The 20044-nt window shown below is 39.5% G+C and overlaps 1 protein-coding gene across 1 annotated transcript in view; it reads right to left on the bottom strand.

The window, feature by feature from the left end:
* LRRC1 (leucine rich repeat containing 1) overlaps positions 1-20044 on the bottom strand; it is a 122906-nt gene that overhangs the window by 68899 nt on the left and 33963 nt on the right. The window contains exon 2 of the mRNA XM_040643587.1: positions 5955-6072. Coding sequence (XP_040499521.1) covers positions 5955-6072 — 118 coding nt within the window. The remainder of the gene's footprint in view (positions 1-5954; positions 6073-20044) is intronic.

Raw genomic sequence — 20044 nt, 5'->3', positions numbered from 1 at the left:
TAGAAATAGCACACAAGCCTAATTTCTTTCCACCTCTGCTATTATTATTATCTGAAATTAAAACATGAGGAAAAGGCAATTCTATTTTTTTCTATATTAACCTTTCTTAACCAAAGCAAAGGTACAAGCTATGAGAGAAAGGGCTCCTGATAGGAAAGTGGCAGTTCTTGCAAAAGTGAGACAGCAGGCTCTGGGTTGGAAAGTGTCCTACAGCTCTCCAGACATGAGGCAGAGTGGCCCATGGGGCTCCCCTTTGTGGGATGTCTCCTGTAATACTTCCACAGTGCTGGTGACATGAAAACTCACCTACTGTACTATTAAGTCCAGCCACTGGAGCAGGATGCTAAAGAGAGTGCTAAACTTAGGCCAGAATTAGGCAGTGAGAAATGCGAGAACAATGGCTTGACTGTGGTAAGTCTGAAGTCTGCATGGGTAAAAGCCACACCCATGCCACACTTGTGGTGTGGGTGTATGTGGTTATTACAAAAACAAACAAACAAACAAACAAACAAAACTAACTGTTCATAATTAAGTAGGAAGACTTTTAGGCACACTGGATTCACTGCTTTTGCCAAAAAGAGCTTTTTTTAGGGCATACTCAGAAGCATCAAGACTTGATGTTATACAAGGTCATTTCAGTAGGCTTCAAAACTGGCTTTGGATGTCATTAAACAAACCCACAGCCACACACCACAGAGAGTGATCAGCGTCTTGTGGCTGGACAGAGGACAGCTAACCCATGCATTTAATCAGTGTGTAGCCTCTAGACCTTGTGGGATGATGACCCTGCTGGTAGACAGTCCGTCCGTCCGCTCACTCTGAAGTGTTGTGTTGGTGCTTGTGACGGTCTGTACTAAAACTATCTTTTAGTTTCTTCAAGTCTGCGAAGTACTTAGCCAGGGTGTGGAGTTTCTGACTGTGTTTTTCTGTATGCGGTATTATTTGCCCCGTAAGTGAAATAAATTCATAGGCTCTCTGGCATGAGATGCTCAGACTAAGCAGTGGGGTTCGTCAGCACCAGCCATCCCTGTCCTTCACAATGTTGGGCACACTGGTACAGCACCTGTGTTCTTTAGTATTTACCTCATTCTTTTCAATCCCCTCGTCAAATCTGAGTGAGATTTATTTTTAAAGAAGCAAATTGCTTTAAGTCACCAACATGAATAAAAACTACTGCCCCCAAATATAGAAGATAAATGTAACAATAAATATAATAGTGTTATTAAATTCCACAGAAGGCAAACCAAAAGGAATATGTTTCTTTTTTAAATGGTAACTTTCTCACCGTGACTCAATATTAAAAGCTGCTGTTTTGCGGCTCGGCTTAAAATCATCTCTAGCGGTACCAGTGGGGTATGCCTTGCACTTTGGGAAAAACTGAACTAAATGGATAATGATACAGTACTGTGATGGAAGTCAAATTACAGCATCGGCTATAAAATTCAAATTACTAAGCCTTCAGGCAGCATGCATGATGCATTAACAAAGTCTGCCTGAGATTCTTGGATAGCAAGATAGCACTATGGGGTAATACCTTTTCTTACATATCCAGAGGTCATTTCCCTCAACAGCTAAAAGTCAGTGAGCAGAGAAAACAGACGTAGAGTCCAGGCATTAAAGTATATGCATTTTACCACAGAAAACTGCTTCAGACCTTAATTCAGGGCCGTATGCTTTCTGTAGGCATTTTAACACCATATTCAGATACCAATTTTATACACTCCAGTCAGCTTTTAATCTGTGTTCACGGGAAAACACCTCGTTTCTTTTATCCCAAGTTTATTTTAGCTATTTGCCTGATGAAAAAAATAATCCGCTGTCAGAACATGAGCGATCTGTGACTTTCCTCGCCGCTCGCTGGGTTTGTATGAAGCGGTGCCTTGCCCCACTCCTTCCCAGGATAGGGCCCCACAGTCAGGAGAGGCCTGCCCATAGTTGGCCCGGTGCTGAGCAGCAAAGCCAGGGCTCCCACCCACAGCCCTGCCTGCCAAGCACGTCCAGCCATTTTGGGGGCAAAACCGTGCTCATCCCAAGCCTCTCTCCTTTTACCCTAGAACAAGTCTCCACAGCCCATATATAACCTCCAAGCACCACTCTCTTTCTTCCTAAGCACACTGTTCTCTTTTCTAATACAACACACAATCCCCTTGACTTTGTGCCTGAAATATCAGAAAACAAAGCCACAAAAGTCAGGATTTGGAGGTCTTGGCAGTTCTTCCTGGCATACGACATGAGCCTGTAAAAACTTCTCTCCTCCTCATTTACAGATTTTTCTGGAGACAAACATAAAACTTGTCTTTTCTCCCTCACTTGAGCTAGAGAACACCAGGACAGGTCTAATTTTGCTCCTGGAATGAAAGCCAACTCGAGCTTAGGTCAGTAACAGCATCTTACCCTTTAACCAGTAATATCCTGAAGATTTCCTACCTTCCATGTGAGAAGGTGCAGGGCTGCTGGGAGCTAAGCAAAGTCATGCTCATAACCACATGAAGCTGCTGAAGGAACATTAGTAGTGATGGCTCCGATCTTGCTACTTGGCATGTTCGGTGGGATCAACAGGGTTGGCAACCTCTGGGGGCTGCAAAGCAAAACCTCAAGCCCCTCTCCAGACCGACCGCATCAGAATCTGTATTTTAGCAAAATCCTACAGGAATTCATTGCCTGTTCAGGTTTGACAAGCATTAATCCTATAACTTCAGTGGTCTGGTATTAACACCTTGCCTTCCTCCTCCGTGGTCAAGCAATGCTCTCTGGAAAATCAGGAATTAAGGAAGCCAATAGAGGTCCCACCATGACAGAGACAGCCCTGGCTGTAGATCTGCTACAACTCAGGGACTGGGCAGGGACTCAAAAAAACCGCCTCTCTGATCATGGAGGAGCAGCCTTAGCAGGAGCAACAGAAAACTAGAGGCTCCAAGGCCTCCAGACGTAAGGCCAAACCCTCACAAATGGCTGTATCCATACAAACTAGGGGTTTTCACACTGCCTCTCAGGCTAGAGATATTGCAACTTTCATTTACCTACTCAGTTGCCTAGGAAATTCACATTAATGTGATTTTATCTGCAAGAAAAGAAAAAATGAGAGGCAACAGTGAGATTTGCCTGACCTGGAAATAGCTCAAGACCCATGTTCCTCTTGGTTAAACTAAATGGTGACCCTGTTCTGCTCTGTCCACAAACAACACACACTCACAATGTACACAACATACCACATACATACCACATACACAACACTCACAACACACACAATATACCACATACATACCACATACACAACACACATATCACACACACACACACCACACACACATACCACACATACAACACACAATACGCCACATACATACCACACACATCACAAACAACACACACACAACACGCATACTACACATACCACACACCACACACAATATACACAATACACCACATACCACCACACACACACACACCACACACACACCACACACACATACACAAACACATATCCATGCTACTGAGCCAGAGCAAGGTTCTATACCAATAGCAGAAGGGGGCAGTTGACTTCCCTCAGCATTTCTATATGAGCCTCATAAGAAGGTGACAGGATCTGCAGGATCCTTCACAAAACTCCCAACACCTGCAAGAGGAAAGGAAACATTTTGTGTCCTGACACTGACTTTGGTAAAAGCTTAATTTCTTTCATCAACATGCTGGAAGGTATAAAGGGACACACGGGAGGAAGCATGTAGCCCTTCTTTCTAGCTAAGAATGTTTGGAAAGCAACAGCTGACGTGAGAAGTGGTAAACCAGGCAGCTGCCAATGCCGACTTTCCACAGAGCACCTGGTCACGTCAGACTGGGCATCTTCACGCTCTATGTGTTCCCTGTCCCAATAATCAAAGCCAGTACTTCTCCCCCTTCCTGAGGATTTCTGGACCCCTGCTTATTTTCCTTTCTAATGCCAATTTCTAAATGGCTCCTCTATTTCTTCAGATCATGTGATTTCAGTGACCATTTTCCTAAGTCACTGCTTCCTTGCAGAATTAACAGCCAGCTACTCTTTATAACGGAAATAATTGCTGAGACACGGGAGAGCAGTTTCAATGATATATACTTTAGATAAATGTGATATAGGAGAGCCTTAGTGGCGATTCTAGCCTCAGATGCCTGTCCCATGCCACACTCCAGGTATAAGGGAAGCCGCATCTGTGCTAAGGGGCAGGGCCAAGTTTTGCCCTGCTTGCCACCCCTGTTGTGGGGCAGCTGACTCTTAGGGTGTCCAGGGACCTGGAGTTTCCGGTTTATATTTGGCTTAAAAAGATGAGCTGGCTCAACCATTCCTCACTTAGAAATCTGTCACTGGCAAATAGATGCCACAGCAGGGGCATAAGCCAAAAAGTGCATGGAAATAGACCACAACCACTTGGGCCTGGAAAGGCCAGTTCCAAGAGAGCAGATCAGCCAGGAAGGAAGAACAGAGCACAGACCAGCAGAAGCAGACACGCTGTAAGACAGAGAGAGGCCATGAAACTCCCCAGGTGGTGTCAGATGCAGGCTCCAGGCCAGTGCTTTTGGAATGTTAGCTCCACCCCCATCCTTATAATCAAATACCCTCTACCTAAGCAGATTTGGGTCCTCTGTAACCAAATTAGCCACTCCAAGACACACTAAATAAATGAATTTATCTTTTATTTTAAAAAAATTATAATTTTTTTCACTTTTTCCATTACCTTCAAACTAAGAAATAATTCTCAAGAAAAATAAAAGTAGACCCTATGTCAAGAACATATGTCCTGGTCTAAAGACCGTTTCCAATTCATGGAATCTGGTAGATGACAGAAATTTCACAGCTGTTAAAAGTAGGGGGTAAAATCGTTTTTCTTTCACCACATTTTCAATCAAGTACTGATTATCACTGCTGTCTTATAACAGTGACCCACCAAAAAATTCCGTATCTGAGCCTTGCAGTTTCTGTGGAAGACATGAGAAAGATCCAGACCTGAGGTTCACTGAGAAGAAACTTGTAGATTTTTGTAGCAAAGCAAAAATAAAACACAAAACAGGTATGTAGTATGAGCGAGAAAGAAAAGGATCGTCATTTTTATAAATAATTCCGACTACAGCGGGGCCTTTCCCGAGGAAATTACAGCAGAGTCTTTGCGAGAACAGAACCCCATCACTAAAGACGGGACCACTGGGAGCTGCCATTTTACCTTGCAGTAATTAACCGTGCACGCTGTCACAGGCAGGGCGGCCGGCCCGCTCCAGGAATGCTGTCAGGGCTACAATACAAGAGGTTAAACCAGGCTACCCATTCAGAAGTGAAAGGTTAAATGGGCTATAAATATCCCGTTAGAATGTTCAAATAAAAAAGGAAGCACTTCATCATTCTCGTGAAATCTGGAAATCAAAATAAACTCACAAACACGCCACACAAACTCAAGTGGGCAGAACCACCAGTGGCCTACTGAGAAATAATTAACCTGACAGAGATGCCCGGACAACAAGCTGCTCTGTTCACAACAGGGAGACCGGGTCTCACAGGAGCGAGCGTACCAGGCAAGTAAGCCACAGCCCGCGGACTCAAACTCCCCCCGGGATGGCTGCCCTCACCTCAGCAGCTCCGAGCACTGGACAAATGACCACACCAATAGCTCTCAGTGTCACAGTCAGTAAAACGAGGGGGCTGGGTTATACAATTTCCCAGTCCCTTCTCCAACTCTCTGAATCAGACTGAACCTACTTTGAGAAAATGGTCACCTAAAAACTGTGTTATGAAATATTTCTGGTAAATACCTACAAGCTGACTAAACCATTCAATAATGGCATTAACGTCATCCCCAAATTTATACATAGCTTTCTCATACCCATCAGAAAAAGCACCTCCAACAGCATTTATCCAGCTATATTTACTCAAAATCGCCCCCAGCACCAGCAGAGACAAATGGACAATTCAAGTGGAATCTTTTTCTTACCATTTCGAGACACATCAAGTTCCACCAGCTGCATGAAGTTTGCTATTTCTGGAGGGAGCCGCTGAATTTCATTATCACTAAGTCCAAGCTTTCGTAATTTGACTAGCTGGAAAAATTGCTGAAAGACAAAACAGTTTCACATGGGTCTCATATATTTGCAATGTAAACTTTCTGCCCAATATGAAATGTAAAAGGATGTCTTTTAAAAACTAGTGAGGACTGTACGAATATCAATTTCCTGATTTTGATATTGTAACAGTCGTGTAAAGACACTACCACTGGGATAAACTGGGCACAAAGGACATCTCTGTACTATTTTTGCAACTTCCTATCAATCGACAATTATCTCAAAAGTTTTTAAAAATGAGTAAGTGGCTCAATAAAAATGATAATTACTCCTTTAAACTATCCAGTGGGTGGTCACATTTTCTACTCATAGAAACTGATGTTAAATCTGCAGTGTTAAATAAACATACGTAAACATTAGAAAATATTTTTTAAAGACATTTTAATAGGAATTACTATGCATCAACTGGGTGTTATACACAAATAATGAATCACGGAACACTACATCAAAAACTAATGAAGTACTGTATGGTGACTAATATAATAAAAAAAGGAATTATTGTGCATCAGAAAATATATAAATATCCCACAAATGTGTAAAGGGAAAAAAATTGTTTTTGGCCAATCTAAAGCAGAGCCTGCACTGGATATTTCCATTAGCCATGGTACACTGAGAACATGCCTTTTTCCCCACACCTTTTAAAACTGTACTATAATGACACTAAAAGAATTTATACAAAAATGGATATAAATATAAAAATATGAAATAAATGCATGAAGACAATTAAAAATGAGAGGGGACAAGAACTATACCAGACATGCCACAAAATCCTCGAAGCCAGAAAACAGATGAACAAATGGGAACAAAAGAATCTAAACAAAGCTGAAATTCAAGCCTGTGGACTAAGGAGTCAATAGGAAATTAGGTCCAGGTGACCTCAGAAGGAAGGAGAACTGGTTGAAAATTTATATAAAGAACAGTTAGGTCCCCATATCTTCTTCTCTACCCTGCCCCAGCCAGGCAGGAGACTGGAAATTTCTTATCTAGAAGAGTTGACTCTAAGGACAGCTGAGGACAGGGATGAGGCACCCCACTAAAAACAGGGGGACGGAGTCAAAGCCCAATCAGTAAGATCCCACCCTCTTCCCACAGCCAAGTTCCCAGGCATGAGAACAGACCCTACAGATGTGAATTATAGTAGACAAAAGGCCCGGGTTACAAGCCTCACCCATGCACACAGAGCTTCCAACTATCCACCACCCCCCCCAGCCCGCCTTCAAGTGTCTGGATCTTTCATTTAAGCAAAGCCAAGGTTCTCTGGACACTTGAGGAAAGGCCCCAACATGCAAGAGAATACCTGTGTGCCGGCACTTCAAATATGAAACAAATAGGACGTGGGGAGCAGAAAAAAACTTCATCAACCAAAAAATGTAAGTAACACCCTCAGAGAAATAAGAGCAAATGAAGTAACATGATACCATAAAAAGGAAGCTTCAAAGAAGAAACAAGCTTTTAGAAATTAAAAAAAAAAAATTGTAGCATTAATAAAAGAATCCAATAAAAAAGGTGAAAAATAAAATTAACATAATCCCTCAGAAAGTAGAATAAAAAGACTACAAGACAGAGATATGGGAGAGAAAAAGGAAAATTCAAAGACTGGTCCAAAAGGTACAACATCTGACTGATAGGTATTCCAAAAAGGGAACACAGGGGACTTTAGAACATGCATTTTCTGGTTTGGAAAAGTCCACCACATGGCCAATAGAATGAATGACAGACATGTAAGAATACCAAGGTGGTGGGGGGGGGAAGCTTCCAGAGACCAGGGGGTGGGGGTGGGGGGTCATAATGAAGAACTGGGAATCAGAAAGGTGCTGGACTCCACAGCAGCTTTGAAAGTAAGGCGGCCTTGGAGGAATGCCTTCAAAATTCCAAGAAAACATTATTCCCAACCTAAAATTACATACCCAACCAAACCATCAATCAAGTATGATGACAAAATAAGGACATTTTTAGACATGCATGGTCTCAAAAACATATATCTTCCTTGCACCTCAGGAATCCATTAAAAGTGAGCATAAATCTCAAAGGAGGAGGACCTGAGATCCAGCAATCAGAGAATCAACGAAACAGAGACAGACAAAAGAAATTCCCAGGGTAGAAGAGTGAAGGGACTTCCAAGATGTCGGCTGAGCAGCAGGCCCTGGGAGGGACCAGTCCACGCTGCAAACAACAAGGAGGCTCCCAGAGGAAAGATTTTTGGGGGCAAAACACACATCTGTGGGATTATCTGATGTGTTTGAAAGTATCAAGAAGATTTGTTTATTGATAAATTAGAAACAAAGTAAACAAAAAAAGGAGTTATTAATTTCAGGAAAAATATAAAATATGAGAAGACATATTCATAATATAAATTTAAGACTTTGGTTATGAAAAATACTTAGTCGTAACATTTTAATAGCTACATATTGATAAAAACAAAATTTGTGTTACGTCAATATTGAGAGGATGGCAAAGGAACCATAAGTGTTAAAGTCTCATCCTCCATAGAAAGAAATCAAAAGATAACTACAAAGTGAAAAAAAAAAAATCAAACTAAAAGCAAGTGTGGCAATGTGGGGGCATACAGCAGTAGAAACAGCCAAGAGCTGGGGGTTCTCAAGAGCCAGAAAGTGGAGTCGGACAGGGAAGGCGAGAGGCTACTCTTCTTCACCGTCACACTATGAGGCTTATTGGATTTTTTTAAAAAAAACTATTCGCATATATTACTTCGCTAAAAATAGAATTTGAATTTACAAAGGAAAAAGTCTCTACTAAAATTCCAGGCTGCTCCAAATGATAATTCTGAAAGATGCTAACACTTAATAGATGTTAGTTTTTTGTTTTTGCTTTTTGGTAAAAGAGACTGTATACTTACTTCTATAATCAAAAAAGGCACTATCATTTGGGAAGCAGTAGGGCAATACATAGAACATAAGTTTTCAAGTTCACTCACACTGTAACGATACTTTTGAGCATGTGTCCTTGTTATATAATTGAAAATAAGAAAAGCTGTAATGCACAAGATGTCTTTGCATTATTATCAACAAAAATAAAAAACTGGAAAACATACATATCAAGTAAGGGAAATGATTAGTATGTTATTAATTCAATATTGAGTAAGCAACAAAAATGATTACTACAAAGACCATATAACTTGAAAAAAACTTACAATGCAAATATAATATTAAAAAGACAAAAATGCAGGTACACTATGTAAAAAAGCATGTGTTCATGTTGACAGGAAGGAAACACAAGAAAAAGTGATTTCAGGTGATAAAGAAAATGCATAAACAACTTTAAATTTTTTTTAACAAAAAAAGATATTTTTAAATAAAATGATGAACCTCAGCAAATGAATGCTACCAATTAGCTGTATATGATAATGAAAGTGCTCAATGAAAGGACTAATCCTCTGGATTTCTTTAATCACACAGTTGAGATTTAATTTCTTAAGGAAAGGTATTGAAATTTCTTGATGCTGGTTGTACGAAAGCATTAGCGGACACAAAAGCCATTCAAAAGAGTCACATATTTGAATAATTGAGCTTATGCCAATTGTTCAAAGAGGCTGACAGTTTCATAATGCATCAATGTGTTTACTCAAGCATGAAAAGCTCACTTTATTTTCCAGGAAAGATATAATAGCAACAGCACAAAACCATCACCAATTCCATACATTCAGGGACCATTCAGAAATAATACAAGAAATCAAGTCACTAAGGTACTTAGATCTGCAGTGAATAATCAGTTAGTTTCATGACTGTGGCAACAACAGCATACAAATCCCCACATCCAGTAGAAATCATACCAGCAGGCAAATTTAAGTTTTGTTCTGTGTGATAAAAGTACCCTCAAAGAGACTGTCACGAACACTACCTGCTTCAACTTGGGAAGCACACACCAGACTTAAAACAACCCTATCTGACAGGTTCCCAAAATGAAGACAGTAATTCCTAAACCCTTCCCTCACTGTCCTGATGGGATCTTACTTTATCATCCAAATGCTTTAAAATAACTACTTTCTTATAAGACGGACACAATGCCTGTAAGACTTTATGAAATCCTCAAGTTTTCAACTTCCTCAGATAATCAGGGGGAGAAAACCCAAAAAGCTATAAGCCCTTCTGCCTCCTCTTTGACATTAGCCAGGGTACAGGAAGAACAATTCATGTAGCTGTCTTGGCAGGGTTCCGCAGCACGGAGCGATCATGTGACACAACACACAGACACCATTCTTCAACTATACCATGTCTGATGACAGCACACTGGCCCACTTTAGAGGACACTGTGTACAATTACATGCAAAGGAACCCAAATTGCTTTGGCTCGTTATGCCACACCACAACCTTCTTATAGCCACCCTTGTTTTTAGTAGATGCAGAGTCTTTAATTTGGCCGTACAGCTCGTTTCCTTTTCCCATTCTCCATTTCTGACAAGATTCTTTTTCCCTCTCTTTTGGTAGTGTTAGTGACCTCCTTAAGAAAGGATAAGAACCATGTGATCGTCTCAATAGATGCAGAAAAAGCATTTGACAAAGTACCATATCCATTCGTGATAAAAACCCTCAACAAAGCAGGGCTAGAGGGAACATACCTCAACATAATAAAGACCATGTACGAAAGACTCACAGCTAATATCATCCTCAGGAAAAACCAAGAACTTTTCCTCTAAGGCCAGAAACACGACAAGGATGTCCATTCTCACCACTGTTGTTCCACATAGTACTGGAAGTCCTAGCCTCAGCAATTAGACAACAAAAAGAAATAAAAGGCATCCAAATCAGCAAAGAAGTCAAACTTTTATTCTTCACAGATGACATGATACTCCATCTACAAACCTAAAAGGCTCCACCAAAACACTGCTAGAACTGATACAGCAATTCAGCAAAGTGGCAGGATATAAAATCAATGCACAGAAATCAGCTGCATTCTATACACCAACAATTACACAGAAGAAAGAGAAATCAAGGAATCGATCCCATTTACAATTGTACCAAAAACCACAAGATACCTAGGAATAAACCAAACCAAAGAGGCAAAGAATCTGTACTCAGAAAACTATAGAACACTCACGAAAGCAACTGAGTAAGACACAGAGAAATGGAAAAACATTCCATGCTCATGAACTGGAAGAACAAATATTGTTAAACTGTCTATGCTACCCAAAGCAATCTATACATTCAATGCAATCCCTATCAAAATACCATCAACATTGGGGCATCTGGGTGGCTCAGTCAGTTAAGCGTCTGCCTTTGGCTCAGGTCATGATCTCAGGGTCCTGGGATCGAGCCCCACATCAGGCTCCCTGCTCAGCAGAGAGGCTGCTTCTCCCTCTCCTTCCGCCTGCCGCTCTGCCTACTTGTGCTCTCTATCTCTCTGTCAAAGAAATAAATAAAATCTTAAAAAAAAAACAAAACCCATCAACATTTTTCACAGATCTGGAACAAAATAATCCTAAAATTTGTATGGAACCAGAAAAGACCCTGAATAGCCAAAGGAATGTTGAAAAAGAAAACCAAAGCTGGTAGCATCACAATTCCGGACTTCGAGCTCTACTACAAAGCTGTAATCATCAAGACAGCATGGTACCGGTGCAAAAACAGAACAGAGAACCCAGAAATGGACCCCCCAACTCTATGGTCAACTAAGCTTCGACAAAGCTGGAAAGAATATCCAATGGAAAAAAGACAGTCTCTTCAACAAATGGTGTTGGGAAAATTGGGCAGCCACATGCAGAAGAACGAAACTGGACCATTTCCTTACACCATATAGAAAAATAGACTCAAAATGGATGAAAGACCTCAATGTGAGACAGGAATCCATCAAAATCCTAGAGGACAACACAGGCAGCAACCTCTGTGACCCCGTCCCACAACTTCTTGCTAGACACATCTCCAGAGGCAAGGGAAACAAAAGCAAAAATGAACTGTTGGGACTTCATCAGGATAAAAGGCTTTTTGCACAGCAAAGGAAACAATCAACAAAACTAAAAGGCAACCTACAGAATGGGAGAAGATATTTGAAAATGTCTTATCAGATAAAGGGCTAGTATCCAAAATCTAAATAAAGACCTTATCAAACTCAACACCCAAAAAACAAAAAATCTAGTCAAGAAATAGGCAGAAAACATGAACAGACATTTCTCCAAAGAAGATATACAAAGGCCAACAGACATATGAAAAAATGATCAACACCCCTTGGCATCAGGGAAATACAAATCGAAACCACAATGAGATACCACCTCACACCCATCAAAATGGCTAAAATTAACAACACAGGAAACAATAGATGTTGGCAAGGATGCAGAGAAGAGGGAACCCTCTTACACTGTTGGTGAGAATGCAAACTGGTGCAGCCACTCTGGAAAACAGTATAGAGGTTCCTCAAAAAGTTAAAAATAGAGCTATCCTATGGCCCAGCAATTGCACTACCAGGTATTTATCCAGAGGATACAAACATAGTGATTCAAAGGGGCACATGCACCCCAATGTTTATAGCAGCAACGTCCACAATAGCCAAAATATGGAAAGAGCCCAGATGTCCATCCACAGATGAACGGATAAAGAAATACATATAGAGGCCACATGTTCTTTATTCATTCATCTGTTCTCTTCCTTAAGATTTTCTTTCTCTAGTCTACTTTATTCTAAGAATATAGTATGTAATACATATAATATAAAAATATGTGTTAATCTATTGTTTATGTTATAGGTAAGTCTTCCCATCAACAGTAGGCTATTAGTAGTTAAGTTTTGGGGGAGGCAAAAGTTATATGCAGATTTCTGACTGTCCTCAGGGGGGAGGGGTGGCAGTCCTAATCCCCACGTTGCTCAAGGATCAACTGTATATCATCTGTGTCATCTGCCAATGTTCTTTTTTTGTGTGTGTGAGATTTATAAAAAGTGACTGTAACTCTATTACCCAGAAATTCTATTCCTAGGTCTGTACCTTATTTTTTAAGAAAATGCTCACATATATTATTTCAGAATACATAAAAGAATGTGCTTGACAGAATTATTTGTAATCGCCCAAAACTATAAATAACTCAAATACCCATCAATAGTAGATCTAACAGAGAAGTACATTCTTATAATGAAATTCTACATAGCAATCAAAATGAAAGCTTACTGTTGGTCATTACAGGAAGGAATCTTAGAAATAATATTCAGCAAATGAAGCTTTCACAAAAAAATGCACACTATATTATTCCACTTATATAAAGCTGAAAACTAAACTATTTTGTTTAGAGATGCATACAGAGGTGGTAAAAACTATAAAGAAAAGCAAAGAAATGATTTCTATGAAATCGGGTTAGTGGCTACCTTTAGGTATAAGGGAGAATTCTGGGACCAGGAAGGGCACATAATGGACTTCTGGAGTCCAAGCAATGTTTAATATCTTAACCTGAGTGGTAGTTACAAGTATTCAATCTATAATTTGTTATAAGCTACAGTCGCACCTTATGCATTTTGCTATATATTTGTTTTATTTCACAGTAAGAATAGTTTTTAACATTTTAAACTACTTACTAATTAGGAAGGAAAATACTAGAAAATTAGCACAAGGGCAGCCAATTATTTAACTCATCATAGCTAATGATAACAAAAAGCAATGACATATCTGGAGAAGAGGAGAAACAAAAGGACAATAGTGACCAAAAACAACATCAGTAATGATAATGCTATAGCCCACATGATATAGCAGTCAGCCTCTATTAAGGGATTCTCTGTGCTTCGCAGTAAGCTAAGGACTTTACAGGGATTACATTATTTAATCATCTCAGTGTTGCCACCATGCTGATACCTACATGTACCAGTTAACTTCTGCTGAATAACAAACCATCACAAATTCTAAAACAACATTTTTTCTTTAATTTCTCACATTCTGCAGGCTGGCTGGGCAGTTCCTCTGCTGCTTTCACCTGAGCTCACTCATGCAACTGTTACAGTCAGCTCGAGGGTCAGAAAGGCTGGAAGACCACCCTGGCCTGACTCTTAGGGTCTGGCAATTAGTGTCAGCTGCCTCTGTTCTCCACACGGCCTCTGTCCTCTCCCTTATGATACAGTGGCTTCCCTACATGAAGTTCTCCAAGCAGAATTCAAAAGTGGCAAAAGAGGAGGCTGCAAGGACTCTTGGGGCCTAGACTTTGAAATGTCATGCTGTCATTTTTGCCACATTCAGGGGGTTGGAGAATCAGTCTGTACCGGAAGACGGAAGGGGCAGCAAAATTCACATTGGAAAGAGGCATGGGATGGGAGAAAGCTGGTAGCTTAAATGGTCTACCACAAAATGAGTAGGAGCCTCAGGTATGCCACAGAGAAACATATATAAAAACTGGATAGATTATCCTAGAAACTTCCATGCTGGATCACAGAGTCATGACTGTTTAAAGAAAATTTAAATAGAAAGTAGAACAATATATTGCACAAACTTTGGCCAAGATTTTTGACAAATGAGAAAGCTATAGATAAAGGGAAAAGCCCAAGAAATATCCACAGAAGAGTGACAGGATCAGTTATCTGAAGCAGAGAATTCAAATAATATTTCATGTCCAGGATCTGAATTTGAAAGAGTTTTAGCAGACACTCAAAAATGAGAACTACTGATGAAAGAAGCATTAACAAGACTTTTTTTTTTTTTTTTTTAGTATGTTTTGGTAAAGAGCTATGGGATGGGAATGTCCCTAGGTGAATCACTTTGTTCCCTTGTAAAAAAAAAAAAAAAAAAAAGGCATCAAATGATTGAAGGGCTCTTTTTAGTTCTAAAAATTATAAGACTGCATTTCAAAATACCTTCGGTGTACCTTAAGAAAAATGAAAATCCTATTAGCACACAATACAATAAGCATGAGGTTAAAAATGCATAAAATTACAGAAAGTAGATTAGTGGTTGCCTAGGAAATAGAGAATGACTGCTAATGGGTATGGGGTTTCTCTTGGGATGACAAGAACATTCTAAAATTAATTGTGGTAACGCTGCACAACTCTGCCTATACTAAAAACCACCGAATCACACACTTTAAATGGGTAAACTGTATGGCATAGGAGTCCTATCTCAATAAAGATGTCAAACCGTGCATAGGATTGGCAGACGTCAATGAAGAAGGAATCCCTTTTGGTGACAAAAGACTCAGCGAGGGACACCCAGATACCTGATGTAGTTGAATCCCTACAGGTACCAATGAGGCGAAGTTTTTGATCTCCAGTTAACAGATAAGAAGACGCCCCATTTAGTGACTTCCCTAGCGCTGCTGCCAGTTAATAACATTCTTTAAGGAAAATTCTAAAACATGACCACATTGGAGGATCACAGCGTAATGAAATGCTCAGATAGGTAGCTCTGCACAGTGGCAGCATCGTAGCCAATGAGGTTTATCCAAGGCGCAATTATTGCTAATTAAAATGCTCGGGTAACTGACAGACAAACACTTGGGAAACTATTTTCATTAGCTAAGTAAAACAAAGTCAGGGGAAGGGGGGAGTTAAGGAGTTAAACTGTGCCAATGCTATATTTCATCCTGATGAATGAGTTGAAAGGGAAAGGAAAGAGCACGCTAATGAAAGCAGCATGTAAGAGCACGTAAGTGGTGCTGCTGCCCATTAGATCCAGGCCAAAAGAGTAGACATAAAAGGAAAGTAATCTAGACAGATAAGAACATGAATCCACTTCTAGAGGATCATGGGCAGGGTGAGGTAACTCCAGATAAAGACCGAGGCAAGGGGAAGGCGGACAGAGACAGAGAAAGCAGTAGACAGAAATCTGAAACAAGTTCATAATACGATATAGCAAAAGAGCATAGAAAGAAAACAAGGCTTGGTCCAGTTTGGGGGCACAGGGGACGGTATCACCCAGCACCAGGAGAGTCCTGGTGAAATTCAAAAAAGACTAACAACACCGTCTATTCAACCATTTTAACCATTTTCAGGTAAACATAGAAGGGTGTTCAAAAGAGAGGCACAAATAAGAATCTGAAACACTGATTCACAAAACTGAAAGCTTATATCCACGCATTATTACATGGGCCAGACAATAGATAATAAATATGAAATGAGATAAAGGTTTAACTCCTCAATAAAACTAACCACTTCCTCTATAATCTGAAGCAGGAAGAAATATATTTCCTTGCCCATTTATTTGTCCAAATAAATGAGACAGATCAGAGGAAAAAAGTCTGTTTTAAAATACAAATTTTTTAACTGGTTCACAATTCAGCAGCACAGATACCCTTTCTTTGGGCAACAAAGAAAAGAGTGTGGGCTCTTGTCCTTATGTGGCCATTAAAGGTCACAGGTAAATCAAATTTCAGGGAAGGAAATTAGTTTCCCACTGAGTGCTAGCATGTATACTTGAGCATTTGTAATAAAGATGTTTACATTTACCTTGCTTAAAATATTTCTCTTTCCAATTTTTTTGTCTTCTGGGCCCCCCTAGTAGTTCTATCTTCTCTCATTCGTTAACATATTTGCATGTTTTCAAGGTGCTTTCATACATTATCAAGCTATAACCATTAATGAACCCTACCAAAGATATTCATGCCCTAAGGGTACCCCCACCCCCAACAATTAAAATAGCTCAGGTGTGACTCACTTTGAAAATCATGAAGCCAGGAATGTTTTATTTATTGTACTATGACCAGAAGAGTAGATAAGGTTGGCAGTGGTATTTGCAATGGTTTAGAGAGGAAAAACTTTTATCAAAATGAAGATAAATTAGGTGCTTGCTTCAGCAGCACATATACTTTTAAAAGTAGCATCGATTAGAACAGCATTACTTTACTGAGAACCTGAGTGAGAGGACAAGCCAAAGACATGGACGGACAGGCTGACGGCACAAATGGAGACTTGACAAGACTTGGATTGAGCAAGACTGGCATAGCACAGAGAAGGGTCAAATATGACGAAGTGGGGGAAAAGGATCAACCTGAAACACTACAGGGGAAGGATTAAGCACAGGATGGTAAATTCAAGCAATCAACTATTATATGGCCATTAAAAAAATCTTGTTCCTCTATTGGGACTATACCAAAACAAAAAGTTTCTGCACAGCAAAGGAAATCATCAACAAAACAAAAAGGCAACCCTACCGAATGGTAGAAGATGTTCGCAAAAATATACCCGATGAAGGGTTGATATCGAAAATATATAAAGAACTACACAACTCAACACTAAAAAAATCTGACTGAAAAATGGGCAGAAGACCTGCATAGACATTTTTCCAAAAAGGACATCCAGGTGGCCAACAGTCACATGAGAAGATGCTCAACATCACTAATCATCAAAACCACAATGAGATATCACCCCACACCAGTCACAATGGCTAGTTTCAAGAAGACAAGAAACAACAAGTATTTGGCGAGGATGTGGAAAAGAAGGAACCCTTGTGCACTGCTGGTGGGGATGTAAATTGCTGCAGCCACTGCATGGAGGTTCCTCAAAAAATTAAAAGTATAAATATCATATGATGATATGATGCAGTAATCCTACTACTGGGTATTTACCCAAAGAAAATGAAAACACTAATTTGAAAAAATATACTACCCCTATGTTTGTTTATTGCAGCATTATTTACAAAAGCCGAGATATGGAACCAACCTGAGTGTCTACTGGTAGATGAATGGATAAAGAAGATGTCACACACACACACACATACACACACACACACACACACACATACACACACACACAGAGGAAGATTACTCAGCCACAAAAAAGAAGGAGATCTTCTCATTTACAACAACATGGATGGACCTAGAGGGTATTATGCTAAGCGAAGTCAGTCAGAGAAAGACAAATACCATATGATCTCACTTATTTGTGGAATCTAAAATAAACAAAACAAACAACAACAACAACAACAAAAACAGACTCTTAAATACAGAGAGTATTTAACGGTGGTTGCCAGAGGGTGTAGGGAGGGACAGGATGAAAGAGATAAAGGGGATTAAGAGGTACAAACTTCCAGTTATAAAATAAATAAGTCACAGGGATGAAAAGTACAGCATAGGGAATAGAGTCAATAATATTATAAGAACGTTGTATGGTTACAGATGGTGACTACACTTATTATGGTGAGCACTGAGTAATGCACAGAACGTCAAATCAGTACGTTATACACCTGCAACTATAATATTGCATGTTAATTATACTTCAATAAAAAATGTAAAAGTCATGTGTCTGAGGAATATTTAATAATACAAATATACATGTTCTAGGGTTATCAAAAAATAATTTAAAATTGCATATACAGTATAATCCCTATTTTGCTTGTATATAATAGGAATTCTAGGGGGAAAACTACTTCATTTTTTTTTCTTTTATTTATTTATTTTTAATTTAAACTCTAGGTACTTAACGTAGAGTGCAATATTAGGTTTCCAGGGAAAAAATTACTTTAGAAAGGTAAATCTTTTGGGAAAAAAAAAAAAAAGAACTTAAACTCGATGACTTAGGATCATTCATCCTTTGGGTGTTGATGTTTTGTACCACAAAAAACCAAAGATTCTATTTATTTGAAGGAAGAGTTGTTTTTCCTTCAAACTTGAACCAAATAATGTATCTTCAAGCAAAACTTGAAGACAGTTTACATACCAAGAAAGTTCTTCCAAAAGAAGTCAAAGAAATTCAAATAAGTTTATTAAAACGGGTCTTATATTCTGGCACTGGATATTCAATAAGATTGAATTTTTTCTTATATCGTACTCAGGAAAGCATTACATGACTCAAACAGAATAAAATGTGTTTAGTGGACATTCTGTCTTGGATTCAAGACAATTTATCCAAGCTATAGCATTAATAAGCACCACTTACATCTGTAATGTGCCTAGTTTATGCAAGTTTTGAAGCGGAGAAAAAGATGTTCAAACAAGATGTGGTCCTTACTCTCAAGGGACATCCAAGAGCTGACACAAAACCAGTGGATCAAACTACAAGGGAGAAAGAGCGAAAATCAATAAATAAGGCACAAAATGCTACGAAAGGATAATAAATGCCTCTTGTCATAAACTACATGTTATGCTCCTTCAGGTTAAATTTTAAAAAGTCAATTAGGGTGTTTTATGGTCACGCCACACCAATAAGATCAAAGATTCCTATGAATCAGATTCCTATGAAAGGTTCCTATGAATCCATTCATAAGAATGGATTATTCAGGGAAATGTTGGAAATACTGTTTCTGAATTTTCCCAGGAAATACACCAATGTGTGGATCAAAAAGCAGTTCTTCTGAAGTAACAGGCTCAGCTAAGAGAAAAGATGGGAACGCTGATATGCGCCCTTGTCTTGGAAGCACAGAGTATCTTGGACTGCCCGTTAGTTCATGCGTCTCATCTCCTGAAACAATAAATGGATGTCCTCCCTAGCCAAGATTCGCTCTTTCTGGATAGCAAGCAAGAAATGGAGGGATTCAGTTACTGACACAGCATTTCAAAAATTAATCTGAGTTAGAGTACGATCATTCAAGAATGGCCCATGATCTTCTAAGGCAACATTTAACGGCACTTTTAGCGTTTTTAGCGTAATTTTAAGTAAAGGGGAAAAAGAGAAGAAGTGTGTCTCTTATCTCAGTAATGCTCAAGATGACCAAACTGCTTTAAACCATTATCAAGAGACCTTGAAGGGTTGGGGGCAGGATCTCACTAACCACTTAGTACATATGGCATTTTGGCATGTTGCAGCCACGAACCCGTCTCTAACCAACTGTGGCGTGGCTCAAGTGGGAGCCCTGCAGTGGTAGTCATGATGTTACTATATTTATTTAGGAGAGTTTGTTTCAAGGAATTGCCAAGGTACTTTTCCAAAAGAGGTGGAAAAGCAGAATACAGCAAACACTAAAAGAACAAATAACCCAGCATCAGATGCACACCTACTGAAGTCTCCCAGGACTCCAGACAATTTCAACGTGCAACTTGATCTCTGCATCGGCTAAGAAGTCACTCTTAGGCCCTAACCAGATTTCAGGCATTTAGAAATACAATGATCAATGC

The sequence above is a fragment of the Ursus maritimus genome, unplaced genomic scaffold, assembly GCF_017311325.1.
Source record: "Ursus maritimus isolate PB19 unplaced genomic scaffold, ASM1731132v1 scaffold_29, whole genome shotgun sequence".
Classification (NCBI taxonomy): Eukaryota; Metazoa; Chordata; class Mammalia; order Carnivora; family Ursidae; genus Ursus; species Ursus maritimus.
The sequence above is the reverse complement of the archived record's forward strand: the minus strand, read 5'-3'. Positions and strand labels throughout refer to the sequence as shown.